The 16280-nt window shown below is 50.9% G+C and overlaps 4 protein-coding genes across 4 annotated transcripts in view; 2 read left to right on the top strand and 2 right to left on the bottom strand.

The window, feature by feature from the left end:
* Window positions 1-968, bottom strand: part of UREG_00312 (uncharacterized protein) — a gene marked incomplete at both ends in the record, with an annotated part of 2221 nt that extends 1253 nt beyond the window's left edge. Inside the window, 2 exons of the mRNA XM_002540753.1 lie at window positions 22-445; window positions 490-968. Coding sequence (XP_002540799.1) covers window positions 22-445; window positions 490-968 — 903 coding nt within the window. The remainder of the gene's footprint in view (window positions 1-21; window positions 446-489) is intronic.
* A 1505-nt stretch (window positions 969-2473) lies between these two features.
* On the top strand, window positions 2474-10528 carry UREG_00311 (uncharacterized protein; the record flags this gene model as incomplete). Its single annotated transcript, XM_002540752.1, has 9 exons — window positions 2474-2486; window positions 2625-3286; window positions 3346-3576; window positions 3629-4064; window positions 4598-6939; window positions 6991-8004; window positions 8059-8428; window positions 8507-9721; window positions 9900-10528. 9 exons carry the CDS (start codon window positions 2474-2476, stop codon window positions 10526-10528), a joined length of 6912 nt encoding a protein of 2303 aa, XP_002540798.1.
* A 1100-nt stretch (window positions 10529-11628) lies between these two features.
* UREG_00310 (uncharacterized protein) lies at window positions 11629-13788 on the top strand (the record flags this gene model as incomplete). The annotated part of the gene is made up of 4 exons (XM_002540751.1): window positions 11629-11931; window positions 11986-12565; window positions 12614-13531; window positions 13586-13788. 4 exons carry the CDS (start codon window positions 11629-11631, stop codon window positions 13786-13788), a joined length of 2004 nt encoding a protein of 667 aa, XP_002540797.1.
* A 193-nt stretch (window positions 13789-13981) lies between these two features.
* On the bottom strand, window positions 13982-16065 carry UREG_00309 (uncharacterized protein; the record flags this gene model as incomplete). Its single annotated transcript, XM_002540750.1, has 2 exons — window positions 13982-15725; window positions 15842-16065. The coding sequence occupies 2 exons, from the start codon at window positions 16063-16065 to the stop codon at window positions 13982-13984; spliced, it is 1968 nt and encodes a 655-aa protein (XP_002540796.1).
* Window positions 16066-16280: the final 215 nt, after the last annotated feature.

Genomic DNA, 16280 nt, shown 5'->3' with positions numbered 1-16280 from the left:
GCCGATGAAGACCATTCCCACCGGTTTCCCGTCCTGGGGATCAGGTCCTGCTACCCCTGTTGTTCCAATGCCCCAGGAAGTCGGAGCCATGTCTTGGTGGGTGGTGACAGTCCTGGCTCCGGCAGCCATTTGGGCGGCAACATCAGCATGGATGACACCGTGTTCAGCGATGAGATCCCCGTCGACCTTGAGGAGATGTTGTTTGACTGGGGTGGCGTAGGACACGACTCCGCCGCGGAAAACAGCGCTGCACCCTTCGACAGATGTCAGAGTGGCCATTACTCCGCCGCCTGTGAGCGATTCAGAAACGGCGAGAGTCTCGCCTGATTGCTTTAGAAGTTGAACCACTTCCCGAGCGATGTGGTAAACGGTTTCGGTGGAGCGGGGGACATATTCAGGTTCGGCGGCCATCTTTCTTTCTTGGTACTCTTGCTCGGATATTTGACTATGGCTTAACGCCTTGCGATGTGAAGATTGCAAAAATTAGACTGGGCGTGCCGCCTGCGATGAAGGTGGGCAGAGCTGATGAGGAGTTCGCCTTGTTGTTGAAGCCCAACCAGCCCCTCTGGCGGGGTAGTGAGAAGCGAAGAGCAGGACATGATATCAAAGTGCCAAAGCTGGAGCTTATCTTCAGGAAATTGATCCAGATTCTCGAAGTCGTAATCCTCCAAGTCAGCGACCATTGTCTTCAAACCAAACCGTTGAGCCCCTTCTTTTGCAAGACGGGACGCATAATCTTCTGCCGTTCCTGTTTGAGATCCAAAGAAGACGACGCAGTTCTTTCCAGTTTCGTCCATTTTCTCGATGATGTTTCTTGTTTTGCCCTCCTTGGGCATACCGTTGGCGGAACCATAGATTGCAGCAGAGGCTTTGGGAACGGCCCAGTACGTTCCTTTCGTAAAATATGCCACACTGCCCACAAGGAGGACAGTCAAGACCACGAGATCTAAGGAGTCGACCTGCGCCATTGTGGAGGATCTGACGCTCAGGGGGGCGGGAGTGCTTCGAGGAGGGAGGTGAGAGAAAGATTGAGAGGTTATTGAAGGAAGCCTCGCTGTGCTTGATGGGGACAAGGGGCTCAAAAAGTTCCAAGGGCTTTTCTTGAACGGTCAGGCCTTCTCCCGGCCAGCTGGTATGCCTTCAATTGCGCGCTTCCTCAGCGCTTGGGAGAGTGTTGGGAAAGTACCGCGGGCTTCCGAGAACCACAGAGGTCAGCCAATAAACGGAAACATGAAGAAGGGGCACAGAGAAATAGAAAGCGATTCTATGACCACAGGAAGAATATACGGAAAGCGGGCGGATGTTTCGAAAAAGGCCAACAGACGAAAGAAATAATAAAGTGCAGAACGCTTTGAGTTAAGTGCGAAAGCCCCGGCGGGTGGAGTTTTGCTCTTCCGGGCCACGCCAGCCCCAAAGCAGATTAGTGCGCTCCCAACAGCCGCACTGCGGAATTGGGGCCTTTGCGGTCATGTGAAGGCCGGTTTGCATTTCCCGCTGCTTCTCGCCTGTTCCACTCCCAGCGCCGCCCAGAAGCCGCTCTTCCAGTGCCCACCCCCACAATCTCCCCCGACGCCCCAAAGCCGCTGTGATCACTTTACCAAGGCCAGCTTTTGCGGAAGTGCGGAGTGATACTGGTTGAAGCACACGAAGCGGAGAGATGCGATCCTCACCCAAGGTCAAAGTCTTATCAGTGAGCTAATGCATAGATTGCTTTTTGAGGCATGGCCTCGCGAAGAATGACTGTTTGCCGGCTGATCCGCCATCCAAATCTCATTCTGATCATGAGGTCTGCAAGGCTGGCATATGCGTGTTTGAGAAAGTCGCTGTCCTCGTCCTTTGTGTGAGAACGGAGTATGTGGCGCATATCAATCCCACATGTAACTCCGGGCCATAACTACGCAGTACAGGCATGTATACGTCGACAGCCTCTAGCCCACATGCATGCTGCAGCTGATTCCATCGACATAAACTATAAAGAAAGGAAATTCACAGTCGCTTTTGTCGCTATAAAGCGAGGTTAGCCTGCAGCGCCCTTCCCCTCGATGATCAAGGTGCTGAGCGTGGTGCTCTAGTATATTATTCCGCCGAAGATTGCGCCCGTCCACTGAAAAAAACTATTGATCTGGGAGGTCTGTCCATTTCATCTGAATCTCAGAAACTCGAAGTTCCGACGAAAGGGTCACGTGGTAGCCTGATCAGTCTCAGCCATTACATAAGAGGCAGTTACCAGTGCCGCTAGCCTCAAGCGGCTTAGCGTAGAAGAGTCTGGCCAGGGGCTCAGCCAGACTGAAGCTGTCCTCCCAGCACCCAAAAAAGTCCCATCAACGTCCATCCACGGCAGGCAAGGCGATGGTTGACGTTTGAACAGGTTCTCTTCATGCAGCAGAGATGGTTCCCGTTGCTTCCGGATCCCGAGTTGTCGATGATGAAGAGGCAGGCTAACACCGATCTATCTTGCATCATTTGTTAGACGATGCTTCACAATTGTGAGTTCAGTCCCTGATGCGGGGCCGCTCTAGGGTCTCACCATCCAGCGAAGCATCGTCCAAAGCGTGACGCTTCCATTGTCGCCAGGGAATCCTTGTGGGTGTGACTGATCACTAACTTGCTTTTCCCCTGTCCAGCTAGCCCTCATTCAATGCGTCAGACGGGCCATGGCCACCAGCTGCCACTCATCCCTGATGAAACCATCATGACCTCGCAGCCTCATATTCAAGCTTCTCCGGACCGGTTAGCTTCTAGAAATCCTCCGCTGCCCGGATCTCATAGTCGCGACGTTTCCACAGCTCGCGGCAGGCCTGTCGATGTCCCAGTGCTTGGCGTTCCTTCATTACAACCGCAACCACAGATTCGATCTCAATCTACCTCAAAAAGCCCAGAGTCTCGTTCGGGTTCCGCCACAGACGGAGATGTAACAGAGAAGCGGCCGCAGAACTCGTATGGTCACCACCGTCAAGCGTCCATCGTCCACGGGAACATTCAGCATACCCGGAATCCAAGCCTTGCCATTCCATCCTCGACGAACCCGCTGAGCCCAGAAACGATGACAACCGGTGGTTATGGCATGGCGACGAGCGGGGACTCCAAGATGAGCAACAAGCGAGAAAACAGCCCGCTATCCACGGTCCAAGATGCAGGCCAGATGAATTTGGGTGGTGAGCAAACTTTGCATCGGAAGGGCACTAAATCGCGACGCGAACATGCGCACCACACCTCGCACTCAAAAAGTGGTAGTCAAGAAGCTAGGACCGTAGAGGAATATGCTCTGCATCATCTTTTCAACTCGGTTTGTCTACCCGCCCCTATCAATGTTGAAGTTGCGGAAACTCACTATCGCTTGCGTAGTTTGTTGGTCAGGCCGACGAAAAGATTAATCAGTGTATTATGAACATGACGGAACTAGATACACCAGTTGAACATGTGTGTGGACCTGGTGCAGATCCTGCGTTTGATCAGCTCATTTCTGCTCTTGGACACATAGCGAGACAAAAACCAAAGCCGCTCATCGACACGATTATGTTCTGGAGGAAGTCCAAAGGCGAGGCGGCGGCCCTGGCGAAGCAAATGGTAGCTCAGGTAGACTACAACCCGACAGCCGAATATGACGACGCTAATATGCCAATTCTAGCCGAAATCATTGCCTACTGCGGCTCCCATGCTCCGCCGTAACACGGAGCCTACCCAACCTGGTCCTGACGTCTCTGATGCTACCTCTATGGCAACCACCGCGGCTCTTCCAGCTGCAACGCGTCAAGAAGATGTCGTCCTTGCCGAACGTCGAGGAACGGTGTCTGTTTACCTTGTCTGCCGAGTCCTTATCGAGATATTCAATCAAAGCACTATAGACGCAATCACTCGCGAAATGGCTGATCGACTAGAAGACATAGTTTTTGTCCAGTTAAAGACCGTGGACCCTGACCAAATTGCAGCCTCTCCGCTTCGAATGGCAAACTGGCGTATCTATAGTCAACTACTCGGAATTATGAGCGAAAATAACTTTGCCAGTGTCACTATCAGATTCCTCACAGAGCTCAACCAATACCAGAAAGAGGAAGGGGCGGGATGTTATCGATGAAAGATGCTGACGCCCGGGCTGAATTGCTCATATATGGAATGAGGCATATGCGCCTCCAAACTTTCCCAGAGGAAGCTTGGGATAGAACTTGCGACTTCCTGTACTCTCTCGCCAAACTTTTTGTCGATGCTCACGGCCAACGGCTTAAACAAGCGTATTGTCAGATGCTGGAAGTATTTCTTCTGCCCATTGCTGCCAATCCAGTTTGCAATCTCTCGTCGCCGAAATGGAAAGAATTTCTTGATCTGATTGGATCACGGCTGGGACAAATACTCGTGAAGCCGCGTCACTGGAACACTGCTTTCCCCCTCCACATTTTACTTTTATGTTCCTCCCCGAGAGATATCTTTCTATCTCAATGGATGTCAGTCATTCACAGCCTCCCTGCAAAATTGAAAGACCGGCCAACACGAGCAGCTGCACTCCAGGCCGTTTGTCGGCTCCTTTGGACATATCTTTATCGCTATTCGGACCCTCTAAGCAATCACATCCGTAAAATTGAAGACATACTTCGGATCACAGTACCTACAGGCAAAAGAACGTACATAAGTGCTGACCCTACCGTGGTAGATCCAATCACACAGCTTGTTCGCTTGGTCGGATTCAGACACCCAGATTTATGCTTCAAAGTGATCATTTTTCCTTTGGTCAATTCGGATCTATTCATGTCTGGGAAAGAACTTAGAATAGAACAGATGGAACCAGAAAAAATGGTCATTGGGATTCGCGCTTTTTTGGCCATCATTCTTGATCTGGATAATGAAGTCCAGCATCCTCCACCGTTTCCCCAAGATTTCAGCGGATCCGAGCTATCCTTTTCTCCAATCCCCATCCGATCCGCCCGCACATCTAGCGAGCAAACTCCTCTTGACTATCTGCGCCACACATGTCGCCCCGTTAATTCATCAAAGTTAAATGACAGTACACGGAAGTGCTATTTCAGATTCTGTGAAGTGCTCGGGAAATTGACCCTTTTATGTGATAATACTTTCGGTGGCCAGGCTGCCTTGGACGAAAAATTTGGAGGAGTTACACCCAAAACACCCATAACGGACCACTTTAGCTTCGGAAGGCGTGACGACCATGCAACTGCTCTAGATCAAAAGCAAGCATTCTACGATCTCCTTCATGTTGCCGTCCAGGCGCTTCCTCGTTGTCTTTCTGACCACATACCCTTTAATTCTTTAATAAACCTGCTCTGCACGGGTACCGCGCATGTGCAATCGAATATCGCGCTCTCCTCAGCAGAGTCTCTGAAATCCATCGCGCGACAGTCCCATGCGCAGCATGTTGCCATTGGCTTTGCTCGGTTTATTTTCAATTTTGACGCTAGATATTCGACTATGTCGGACGAAGGGATGCTGGGCCCTGGACATATTGAATCGACCTTGAAATTATACGTTGAACTTATCCGAATTTGGATTGAGGAAATCAGACAAAAAAACAGAGAAGTATCTGCCGAACATATTGATAAAAGCGGTTCCGGAAGTAGAGGACTACAACTCGATCTCTCCAGCGTCTTGGCTCACGTTGAAGAGATTGAATCGCATGGACTTTTCTTCCTATGCTCGCAATCTAGACGAGTTCGAGCCTTCGCCATCACCGTCTTACGCCTGATTACCGAGTTTGATAGTGCCCTCGGTAAAAGCAATACGAGAATAATCAGAATACTGGAAGGTGATTCGGACAAAGTCTTAGACTTAAAGGACGACCTCTTGACTGTCGCCGAGCGGAGCAGGTTACAAAAAGGGAAACAAGGCAAAGGCCCGCATAACACGTTGATCGAGCTCTGCAGTAGCGAAGTATCATACGACTCTACGCTTTGGTCGAAGCTCTTTCCAAACCTTATCCGGATCAGTTTCGACGTATGTCCGTTTGCTGTCACCTTAGGGCGTGAAATCGTGTGTGCAAGGCTGGTTCAAATGCACAAATATATCACTGCAATTGCAGAAGGAGCCCAGCCCGTTCAGTACGGGTCGTTAGACTACATTGCCACCCGTCAGATTGCACGAAGTCCTAGTATATCGCCAGAAGTCACAATCGAGCAATGGAAGCTATATCTCATCATGGCGTGTACCACACTGAATAGTGCTGGGGCTCAGTCGCAAAGCCAGCTGGCTAACGCTCAGCATGCTCGAAAGGCATCAAAAGGCGGACAGCAATCTCAGGACAAAATAAGCTCGGCGAGATCACTGTTTGCATTCGTGATTCCGTTACTTTCCGCTAGTCATGAATTAATACGCAATGCAATTGTTGTTGCGCTTGGCTCTATTAATATTAACCTTTATAGGACGTTACTCGAGTCCCTGCAATATGCCGTGACCACTTGCAACGAGGAAGCCCGGGTCCGTATTGGAAATCATCACCGCACGCCCAGCAGCCCTAGAAGAAATAGACAGACGGATCGCCTTCGAACGGAAGTGACGAACGTGTACAAAGCCACCGCCCACTTCTTAAGGGAACCAGAAGTGTATAATGATGACTGGATCCTGAACAATCTTGTTACTTATACAAGAGATTTGAGAATCTTTCTCAGTGATGTGGAAGTTCAGAGTGATCTAGAATTCCAGGGCTTACGCTTTCATTATTGCGGCTTAGTGGAACAATTATTTGAGGGAATAAAGCGGTCCAAAGACCCACTGCGTTGGATGCCGTTCGAATCTAGGAAATCCGCGTTTTCTTTGATGGAAGATTGGTGTGGGTATTCCCCGAATCAATCCCAGATCAACGTTCGTGACGAGAACATGCGTAAGCTCGCGCTAGCAAGACAGATGGATCATGGCGAAGTTCGAAGCACGGCCGCTATGGAGATAGAGAAGCGGAACCTGAGGACTGCCGCGTTGAGCGCGATGGCCTCACTCTGCGTAGGTGCTGCAATTTCCTTGGGCTATCTTTTAAACTAACATGCGTTATAGGGCGGTCCTATTAGGATTATGACCGAAAGCAAAGCAGTCCTTCAGTTTGATGTTCGAAGAATGCTTGCTTGGATTGACATTATATTGAAAACTGTCAGCGATAAACTCCATACAATCGGTCGTCTCGCGCTCAAAAACTTAATCGTCCATAACAAAGAGCTCCCCTACTTGTTAGAGCAGTGTATCGAGATGTGCTACCTATCTGAACGACCTAAAGCTCTGGAAAGCTATTTTGAAGTTTTTTCGGAAGTTTTGATTGAACATATAGACTATCCTGTCGCGTTCTGGCGAGTTTTGGGTGCAGTACTCTTTACGCTCGGCAACGCTAAACGGGAAATCCGAATGAAATCCGCTCGTTTGCTCAGGACTATTGAAGAGCGGCAGCAAAAGAATTCGAGATTGCAAGATTTACACATCAGCAGTCCGATAAAACTACGGCGGTCTATAGGCTGGCCAGTTTCGAGCCCTCAAAACGGTTCGCACAACAGCATTCTGATTCTCGCATTGGTCATCTTTTCGGAATTCTCCTTGCACTTTAGGAATATTCGCCCTGACACCCAGCGAAATATGGTTGCCGCTATTTTACCTTGGATCCAAGTGATTGAGCTTCAACTTGACCCGAACGGCGGTCCAACGGGGAAGTCTTACATGCTTCTAGCCAATCTTTTTGAAATTACCATCCAGTCAGGTAACACGCTACCAAACGAAGTTCAAGCCTTATGGCAGGCTCTTGCAACCGGCCCACACGGCGGTAATGTCCAGCTGGTACTCGATTTTATAATCAATATTTGCCTAGAACGAAAGGAACAAAATTTTGTGGACTATGCCAAGCAAATTGTTGTTTTTCTAGCATCTACTCCGGCGGGATCTAAGGTGATAGACTTTTTCCTCCTGCAAATCACTCCAAAAAATATGGTTCATGAGCGCAAAGAACCTTTGGCGGCGCCGCCTGATGTCACCAATCTACCATACGTTGCCGATTTAGGAACCATTTTGCCTGTTGGCAACAAGCAGGTTTGTCGCTAGACACTCAAAATCCTTGCCCTTATCACTAATCTTTTGTTCTAGGCTGGATTATCATTAGGGCAAGTATCTACGATATTTTTAGTTGACCTGATGGTTGCACCGGTTACGCTTGGATTTGAAAACGTGATCAAGCTCGTTCACGTGGCGCTTATATTCTGGGACCACTATATTTTAACAGTCCAAGAACAGGCTCGCGAAATGCTGGTACATTTGATTCACGAGCTTGTTGCGTCGAAGCTTAACACTGATTCGCACGCCAAAGAGAGACAGGCGGTTGAAGATCTGGTAGAATGCATCCGCCAAGGCGACTCAACAGTAGTTTGGGACTATGACGACAATAACGGAAAGGGAGATGATCAAAATAGCAGCCGTGTTCCAGCATCTATGCTCCATGTCACCCAAAGCGTCACAGGTATGTTTGGTACAGTCTACGAGGGAGTGAGTGACATATGGTCTCGTGAAGCATTGAACTGGGCGACTTCATGCCCAGTGAGACACCTTGCGTGTAGATCGTTCCAGGTGTTCAGATGCATCTCCACGTCTTTGGATTCAAAGATGCTGGCAGATATGCTAGCCCGACTTTCGAACACAATTGCAGAAGAGGAGACGGATTACCAGACATTTTCCATGGAGATTTTAACTACCTTGAAGATTATCATCAGCTCCCTGGCGCCTCAAGACCTAATGAGATACCCTCAACTCTTCTGGACCACGTGTGCCTGTTTAAATACCATCCATGAACGCGAGTTTATGGAGAGTATGGCTATGCTTGAGACATATATTGATAAGATCAATTTAGCCGATGACATGGTCCTCACAAAACTAAAGGACAGCAAGCCGCCAAAATGGGAGGGCGAATTTGAGGGCATTCAAGCTCTTGTTTACAAGGGGCTCAAGTCATCCGAAGCCCTAGAGAATACCCTTCGGCTTCTACATCAGCTGACACCGCTCCCGAATAGCGACCTTACAGGTGACGGCAGCCGGCTCTTGTTTGCAATCTGGGCGAACTTACCCTGCTTCCTTCACCATTACGAGGCTCCAAATATCTCAGGTGAGCTTCAAGGTCGTGCGAAGTTGCTTGCGACAGTAGCAGAAAATCAAGGATGCGCACAGTTGGCGGACTGTCTATTTGGGTTCGCGAAGTCCAAATACCAGAATAGCCAAGAGTTTCTGGCCGACGCTGTTGGTTCGATCTCGGGATATTATTTTCCCAACCAGGACGTCCAAAGCTTGGTGTTCATGATGGGGCTTCTGACCAATACTACGCGGTGGTTCCGTATCCATACTATGAGAATCCTCAGCCTCCTCATCTCCACGATCGATATGCGTCGGTCCGACATCGCTTGTCATGGACCTGATCTGATTTCGCCTCTTTTGCGTCTGCTTCATACGGACCTGTGCCCCCAGGCACTTGAAGTGTTAGATCATATCATGACCGTCTCCGGAAACCCGATGGAGCGACATCACTTACGAATGAGCATGGCCTCTTCGTCCTCATCTAGAGCGATTAGGAAGGAGTTCGAATGTATTCAGAGTTTGTACGGAATTCCCGAGCCTACGGGTTGGTCAATTGCCATTCCAGCGGCGCAGTCGAGCCTCACGAGGAATAATGTTCATGCTGTATTTTATACTTGTGCAGAAGCTGAAGATGTGGGAGCACCTCCTACGGAAACCCCTGAGATGGAGTTCCAAGTTGAAGACTATGGTGAACCGTACTTCCCCACTATTCGAGCAGACACGATGAAATCGTTTGACACACAGAATGAGAACATGGGAGATTTACTGCAGAAGTTGGACAGCTTAGATGATTTTCTTCGATGAGACGGAGGCAACTTCCACGATAACTTCGATTGGTGGCTCAACACTACGAAGTTTCACCACAGGGGATTTCCAGGACGCAAGTGCGCATTTGTACGACCAACAAACTGCTCCGTTGTTGCGAAAATCTCTTGCTAGAACGGCGTCATCCTCATCGTTCCAAAATGGACTTGCTGAATCCCGGCCATCGACAGCGCAACGTATGGAAGCAACGCAGCTACATTCTTCCCCTTTAGCACTTTCTACAAGTGTGACGACTACGGCTCCGCCTAGATCTTCCTTGCATATGCGATCAGTAACATCACCAAATAACTATTTCCCGTCGATAAATAACTCGTCTTCAAGCCTTCCCCCAATGCCCCAGGCTCATGGTGTCAAATCGCCGTATTTGTCTGACGATTACTTTGAAGATGCACTCTCCGATTCGGATGAGCGTCTGAGCATGAACCACCCGTCGTCCACCAACCCGCGCATTGGCGCAGAATGCCCTTTTTCTCTCGAAGGCATCATCCGGAGCAGTGTGCGGCGTCTCACCGGCGGCAATGGCCCAGGGCGGGATAAGGAACGACAGAGAGAGTTGTTGAGAGCCCAGCATCGTGCACTGGCGCACTCGCCGCGTGTTCCCAAAGTTCCACCTGAATATCTTGTTGATAGCGGCAGTATGCCAGCGTCACCTGGCCGGCAGGGCCAATAAATAGACCCGTTGTTGGATTTTCTTGCTGCGTTTCTTATGGCTATTTTTCGCTTTTAAGATCTTGTGTGAATGTTGTATGACGTGATATCATTTTCTAATATACCCCCCAAGACTTGGTTTGATGGAATACGCATGTCTGCATTGTTTCATAGATAGCGTTTCTTTCTATTAATTGCGAACACATAATTCTGCGTTTGCTCGATTCGAGCGTATATGAACGCACATGGTTATACAGAAATACAGTTCTAATCAATGAAGCTCAATAACACTTTGTGCGGTGCCTTTTGAGAATTCGCCTGCCTGGGGATAGAAGCTACTTAGAGACCGTGTGTCGTAGCTGCATCAATATGTATGCACAAGCTTTGGTTTTGAGGAGAGGGCGTTTAACCGCGACAATCTGCTTGGTGCTTATTCTTTCCCCTTTGGGGCATCTCTGGGGTTGAAAGCCTATCCAAAAGTCAAATCCAGCCGGCTAACTAGCGGCTATTCTGCAGAGATGAAGAATAATGATTTACCCCGCAGACTGCGATAGCCAGACAGTCCCTTCTTGACTGTCTTCCCCTTTCTCTCGGCCCACCGGAATGCTTGAATCGCAGCGGAGGCCCTGTTTGACAACAAGACAAACACCCAATCCCGCCGATCCCGCGCCTTTCCCGATCTGGAATGCCGATGCGAGCTCCGCGTGGCTCCGGCCAATCGGCGTCGAGCAGGCTCCCTCGGCATCGGACCAGCGCCCAGCGTGACCAACTTGTCGCCGCTTCCGGGCGCTCCACCGGGCTTGGAGCCGAAGGTATCAAGCGGAAAATAGTTGTGTCTGGCCCGGAGCAAGCGCCCGTATCTCGGATGCAGGATTTATTCAGGCCATGCGGGCTGTTTAGGTGGTCGCCTCCGCGCTTCGTGCGGGGTGTTTACGGTTCTAGATTTTGGTGCGGCAACACTTCAAATACTCCCTTCTATCCTCGCCTTGTCTATTGCTTTTTCCTTTTCCCCCCTCAAGTATCACGTTGGGAAAGGTCATACATATACCTGTAGCGATCTTTTGCGCCGTTGCTTCTCAAGCGTCTTCGGGGCTTTGATATATCTCTCTCTTTTTGTTCAACATGTCCCTCCATCCTTTTGACCCGTTAACCCCCGGCGAGATTCGCCTGGTGGCCAAGATCCTCGAGGCTTCATTCCCTGGTGTCCCGCTTCGGCACAAGGTCATCGAGGTCCAGGAACCCATCAAGCGAGATGTTGTGCCCTTTCTCGAAGCAGAAAGACTGGGCAAGCCCTTGCCCTCGAAGCCTGCCCGTATCCTGACGGCGCTCTTTCATCGGATGGACACCAAGGCTTTCATGAAGGCTCTGATCAACGCAGACAAAAAGGCCGTGATTCAGTGCAAGGAGCTTCCAAGGGAAGTCCAGGTAAGGCATTCTTTGGATATCTTGTTTTGGTGCAGAACTAAATCCCCGCATTAGGGACCTACGGATGTCGATGAAATGATTGAGATGGAGAAAGTTTGCAACGACCATCCCGCGGTCAAAGCCGAGATTGCAAAGATGAACCTCCCCCCAAATGTTGTGGTTTGCAATGACCCGTGGATCTACGGGACGGACAGCGACACCGAGACACGCCGCTTGTTCCAACACTACATGTATATGTGCGACGTTGAACACGACCAGACCAATCATTACTCTCTCCCATGCGCCTTCTCGCCGGTCTTCGATGGCATGACCAAGGAGCTCGTCCGTATGGACTATCTTCCTACGGGCACCGACCATGCCACGAATCCCACCAAGGCTTGGAAGCCAGTCAAGACCGTGCAATACGCTCACGACCTTTTGGAAGAGCCACTTCGAACCGACCTCAAACCTTATATTGTTCAGCAGCCAGAGGGCCCGTCCTTCAATGTGACTGGGAATCACGTTTACTGGCAGAAATGGAGGTTCAGAGTTGGCTTCAACTATCGCGACGGTTTGGTGATTTATAACGTCACCTACGACAACCGCAATGTCTTTCACAGATTGTCTCTGTGCGAGATGACGGTTCCATATGGCGGTAAGTATCCCTTCATTCCGGCTATGATGAAAAGCACCCGCTAAATAGGCGTAGACCCGCGCGCTCCGTACCACCGCAAGCAAGCCTTCGACGTTGGTGATGTTGGTTTCGGAAACACGGCCAATCAACTCTCCCTCGGCTGTGACTGTCTCGGCCACATCAAGTACTTTGATGGTTTCAGAACCGATTCCAAGGGCAATCCTGTCCTTCTCAAGAACGTGATCTGCCTGCACGAGCAGGACGCTGGCCTGCAGCACAAACATACCAACTACAGAACCGGTGCTGCAACCGCCGTCCGTAACCGCCAATTGGTTGTACAGATGATCTGCACGGTCTCCAACTATGAGTACATTTTTGCTTGGATTTTCGACCAAGCCGGCGGCATTGAACTCGAAGTCCGCGCAACAGGCATCCTTTCCACCATGCCAATCGACAATGCAGACGGTACAAAGGTGCCATGGGGTACCAACGTTGGTCCAGGCGTGATGGCCGCATATCACCAACATATCTTCAGCATGCGTGTCGATCCCGCCATTGATGGACACAACAACACCGTCGTCTACCAAGAAAGTGTTCCCCTCCCGGATGAACCAAACATGAACCCTTATGGCGTGGGTTATGTGCAAAACACCACCGCCTTCCAGAAATCTGGGTCTGCGGATCTGAGCGTCGAAAAGGCTCGCGTTTTCAAAATCAGAAACGACAACGTGATTAACCCTACATCGGGAAATCCCGTCGCCTATAAACTTGGCGTGTTGCCCAGCCAGCTTATGATTATGGCAAAGCGCAGCTTCAATCATCGCCGGGCCGCATTCGCCACGAAACCTATCTGGGTGACCAAGTATCAGGACGGAGAACTGTATTCAGCGGGAGAGTTCACCAACCAGAGCAGAGACTCTTCGGGTGTAGAAGTATGGTCCGCGAGAAATGACAATGTTGAGAACTCGGATGTTGTGTTATGGCACTGTAAGTTTCTACCTCTCGCGGAGAAGAAAAAAGACAAGTACTAAGCTCTCACAGCATTTGCATTGACGCATAATCCCCGACCAGAGGACTTCCCCATCATGCCTGTCGAGAGGATAAGCGTCACTTTGAAGCCCGATGGATTCTTCGAGAAGAATCCTGCGCTGGACGTGCCGCAGTCAAACCAAGGATTCAACAAGTCGACGTTGCATCCAACAACGCCAGCGTGTGGTGGATGCCCGGCGAGCTCGAAGTTGTAGGCTTCGCATAAATGAAATTATATAATGTTCAATAGTTTTGCCTATACCCGGAGGATGTATATACCGAACTTTTTAGTTCAGTAGGGCCAGTGTTTGGGAGGCCCTGAGATAGACCAAAAATATCCAGCATCCAATTCATTAATCAAATGCGAGAAATTGCATAAAGGGTATCATATGATAGCAATGTGTTAGTTCACCCCTCGTCTTCCATCTTTATCTCCATCTTGACCTTGCTCTCCCGCTTCACGCTCACAGCGGCCTTCCCCTTGATCTCCCCCTTGCACAGCCCTGTACCCGCCAATGCACACTCTCCACATCTCCGCCCAACCGGCAAACACACCGTCTGCCCCAACCCCACCAACAGCCAATTGATTTCCCTCCACTTGTCCCTTGGCAACCACGCCTCCAACACCACCCTCGTCTCCTCCGGCGTCTTCGTCCGCACCCACCCCCACAAGTTCGTAATCCGATGAACATGCACATCCACACCGATCCCGTCGTCCACTCCCCACGCAGAACTCATGCACAGATATGCCATTTTGGGCCCCACGCCGGGGAGACTCATGAGATCGGCGGCGGTGCGGGGGATGTCGGAGTCGTGGTGGGCTTGGAGGAGAGAGGCGGTGGTTTGGAGGTATTTGGTTTTGAGGTTGTGGAAGCCGACGGAGTGGATCAGTTGGTTGAGTCGGGGTGCGGGGACGCGGAGGATGTTGGCGATCGTGAGGGTTGAGCGGGCAGTGGAGTGGGTGCTGGTGTCCCACTGGGCGACGGCCTTTGTGTCCGGAGTGTTGGCGTCGCGGTCGTCGTGTTCTGGACCTAGTTCAGTGTGTAAGCGGTGCATGGCGACGGCCGTTACCGTGTCTTTTGTCTGGGAGGATAGCATCAGGGCAACGAGGATGTGAAAGCGCCGTTCCTGCTCTGTGGAATTGCGCCAGTATAACTCGGCGCAACCCATGGTGTCGACGGGCGCGGTAGGATTTTTGAGTCGCATATCTTTGATGAGACTGTACATTTCCTCCCAATTTGGCGGCGGTGGGATGGATCCAGGAGCAGGAGCCGGTTTGCGAGACTTTGCCTTTTTCTTGGGAAACGCGGTGCTTTGGGCGGACTCTTCTTTCACAGCGACCTTTCTGGGCTTCCGCAGCTGCGTTTTGGGAGACGGAGCACCATTTGTAGCAACGCCATCTTCTGTTTTCACCGCGGAACTTCGTTTCCGCTTTCTCGAGGTTGATTGTGGGCTGGGTTCTGGTTTCAACAGGTCTTCAATGTCGGCTGTATTAGCTTCAGAAAGAATGGAACTGTCATCGTCCTCGGACCCATTCCCATTTCGCGCTTCCACATCACTAACAACCTCCTCTTTCACAATAGCGGTGTGCGTAGCAAGTGTCCGTCGGGTTCCTCTCGAGCTGTCAAAGTAGCTTGATGTCGTCGACGATGCCGCAGTGCGCCGGGTTACTCGACGAGTAGACAAGGAGTCAACCGGGTTTGTCATTCGCTTAGATAGTCGAGATGCTCCCATCACACAGACAAAGCCCGTTGGCAATCGCAGTCGCGGAACAAGAGACAGACACGCGTGCATGTGTTGTGTCGACTGTCGTCCGCTGAAGCTTTTCAACCTTGACGCACCGCCCCATGCACCGCCACAGGGCGACCAGCTCCAGCCACCCCCGGGCCACGTGCGCCAAGCCCAAAGAGCCTCGGGACAAACAAACAAAACAGATTCGGGACGACGAGAACTTGCGCTTTTCGACCATTTTATCAGACAGCTCACACAGAAGCACGACCACGATGGCCTCTGCAAGCACCACCAAACGCCTCCTGCGCGAACTAGCCGAATACCAAACCTCGCCCAACGAAGCCCTCCTCCATCTGGGCCCCATCTCCGACGACGACCTTCTCCGCTGGGAAGCCGTCCTGAAAGGCGTCCCGGGCACTCCCTACGAAAGCAAGTTCTCCCCGCCCCTTCCCCAAAGAACCTGATAGAATTAAACCCATCTGACCTCTTTTCCTAGACGGCCTCTGGTCCCTCTCCATCACCATCCCACCCACCTACCCCCTCTCCCCGCCCACCATTTCCTTCAAGACCCCCATCTGCCACCCCAACATCTCCTTCACCACCGGCGAAATCTGCCTCACCCTCTTAACCACCGAGCACTGGACGCCGGCATACACACTGAGCTCCACGCTGTCCGCCATCCACCAGTTGCTGAGTGATCCGCGCCCGGAAAGTCCGTTGAATGTGGATGTCGCGGCGCTGTTGAGGGATGGGGATCTCATGGGTTGGCAGAGTTTGGTGAAGTATTGGACGGGGGAGGAGAGGTGGGGTGATAATGGCGGTGGGAAGAGGACGAGGAGGTGATCCCGCGTTCAAATACGGGGCTTGTGATTAAGATGAAACGATCAGATGATGCATTGGCGTTTTGGGTGATGTTTCGAGTGTATATTGATAAGTGTGATATATGTGAGGATCTGTCGAAACTACAAAGGTCTGA

The sequence above is a fragment of the Uncinocarpus reesii genome, genomic scaffold (assembly GCF_000003515.1).
Source record: "Uncinocarpus reesii 1704 scaffold_1 genomic scaffold, whole genome shotgun sequence".
NCBI lineage: Eukaryota > Fungi > Ascomycota > Eurotiomycetes > Onygenales > Onygenaceae > Uncinocarpus > Uncinocarpus reesii.
Note: the sequence above shows the minus strand (reverse complement) of the source record. Positions and strands in the feature narration are given on the sequence as shown.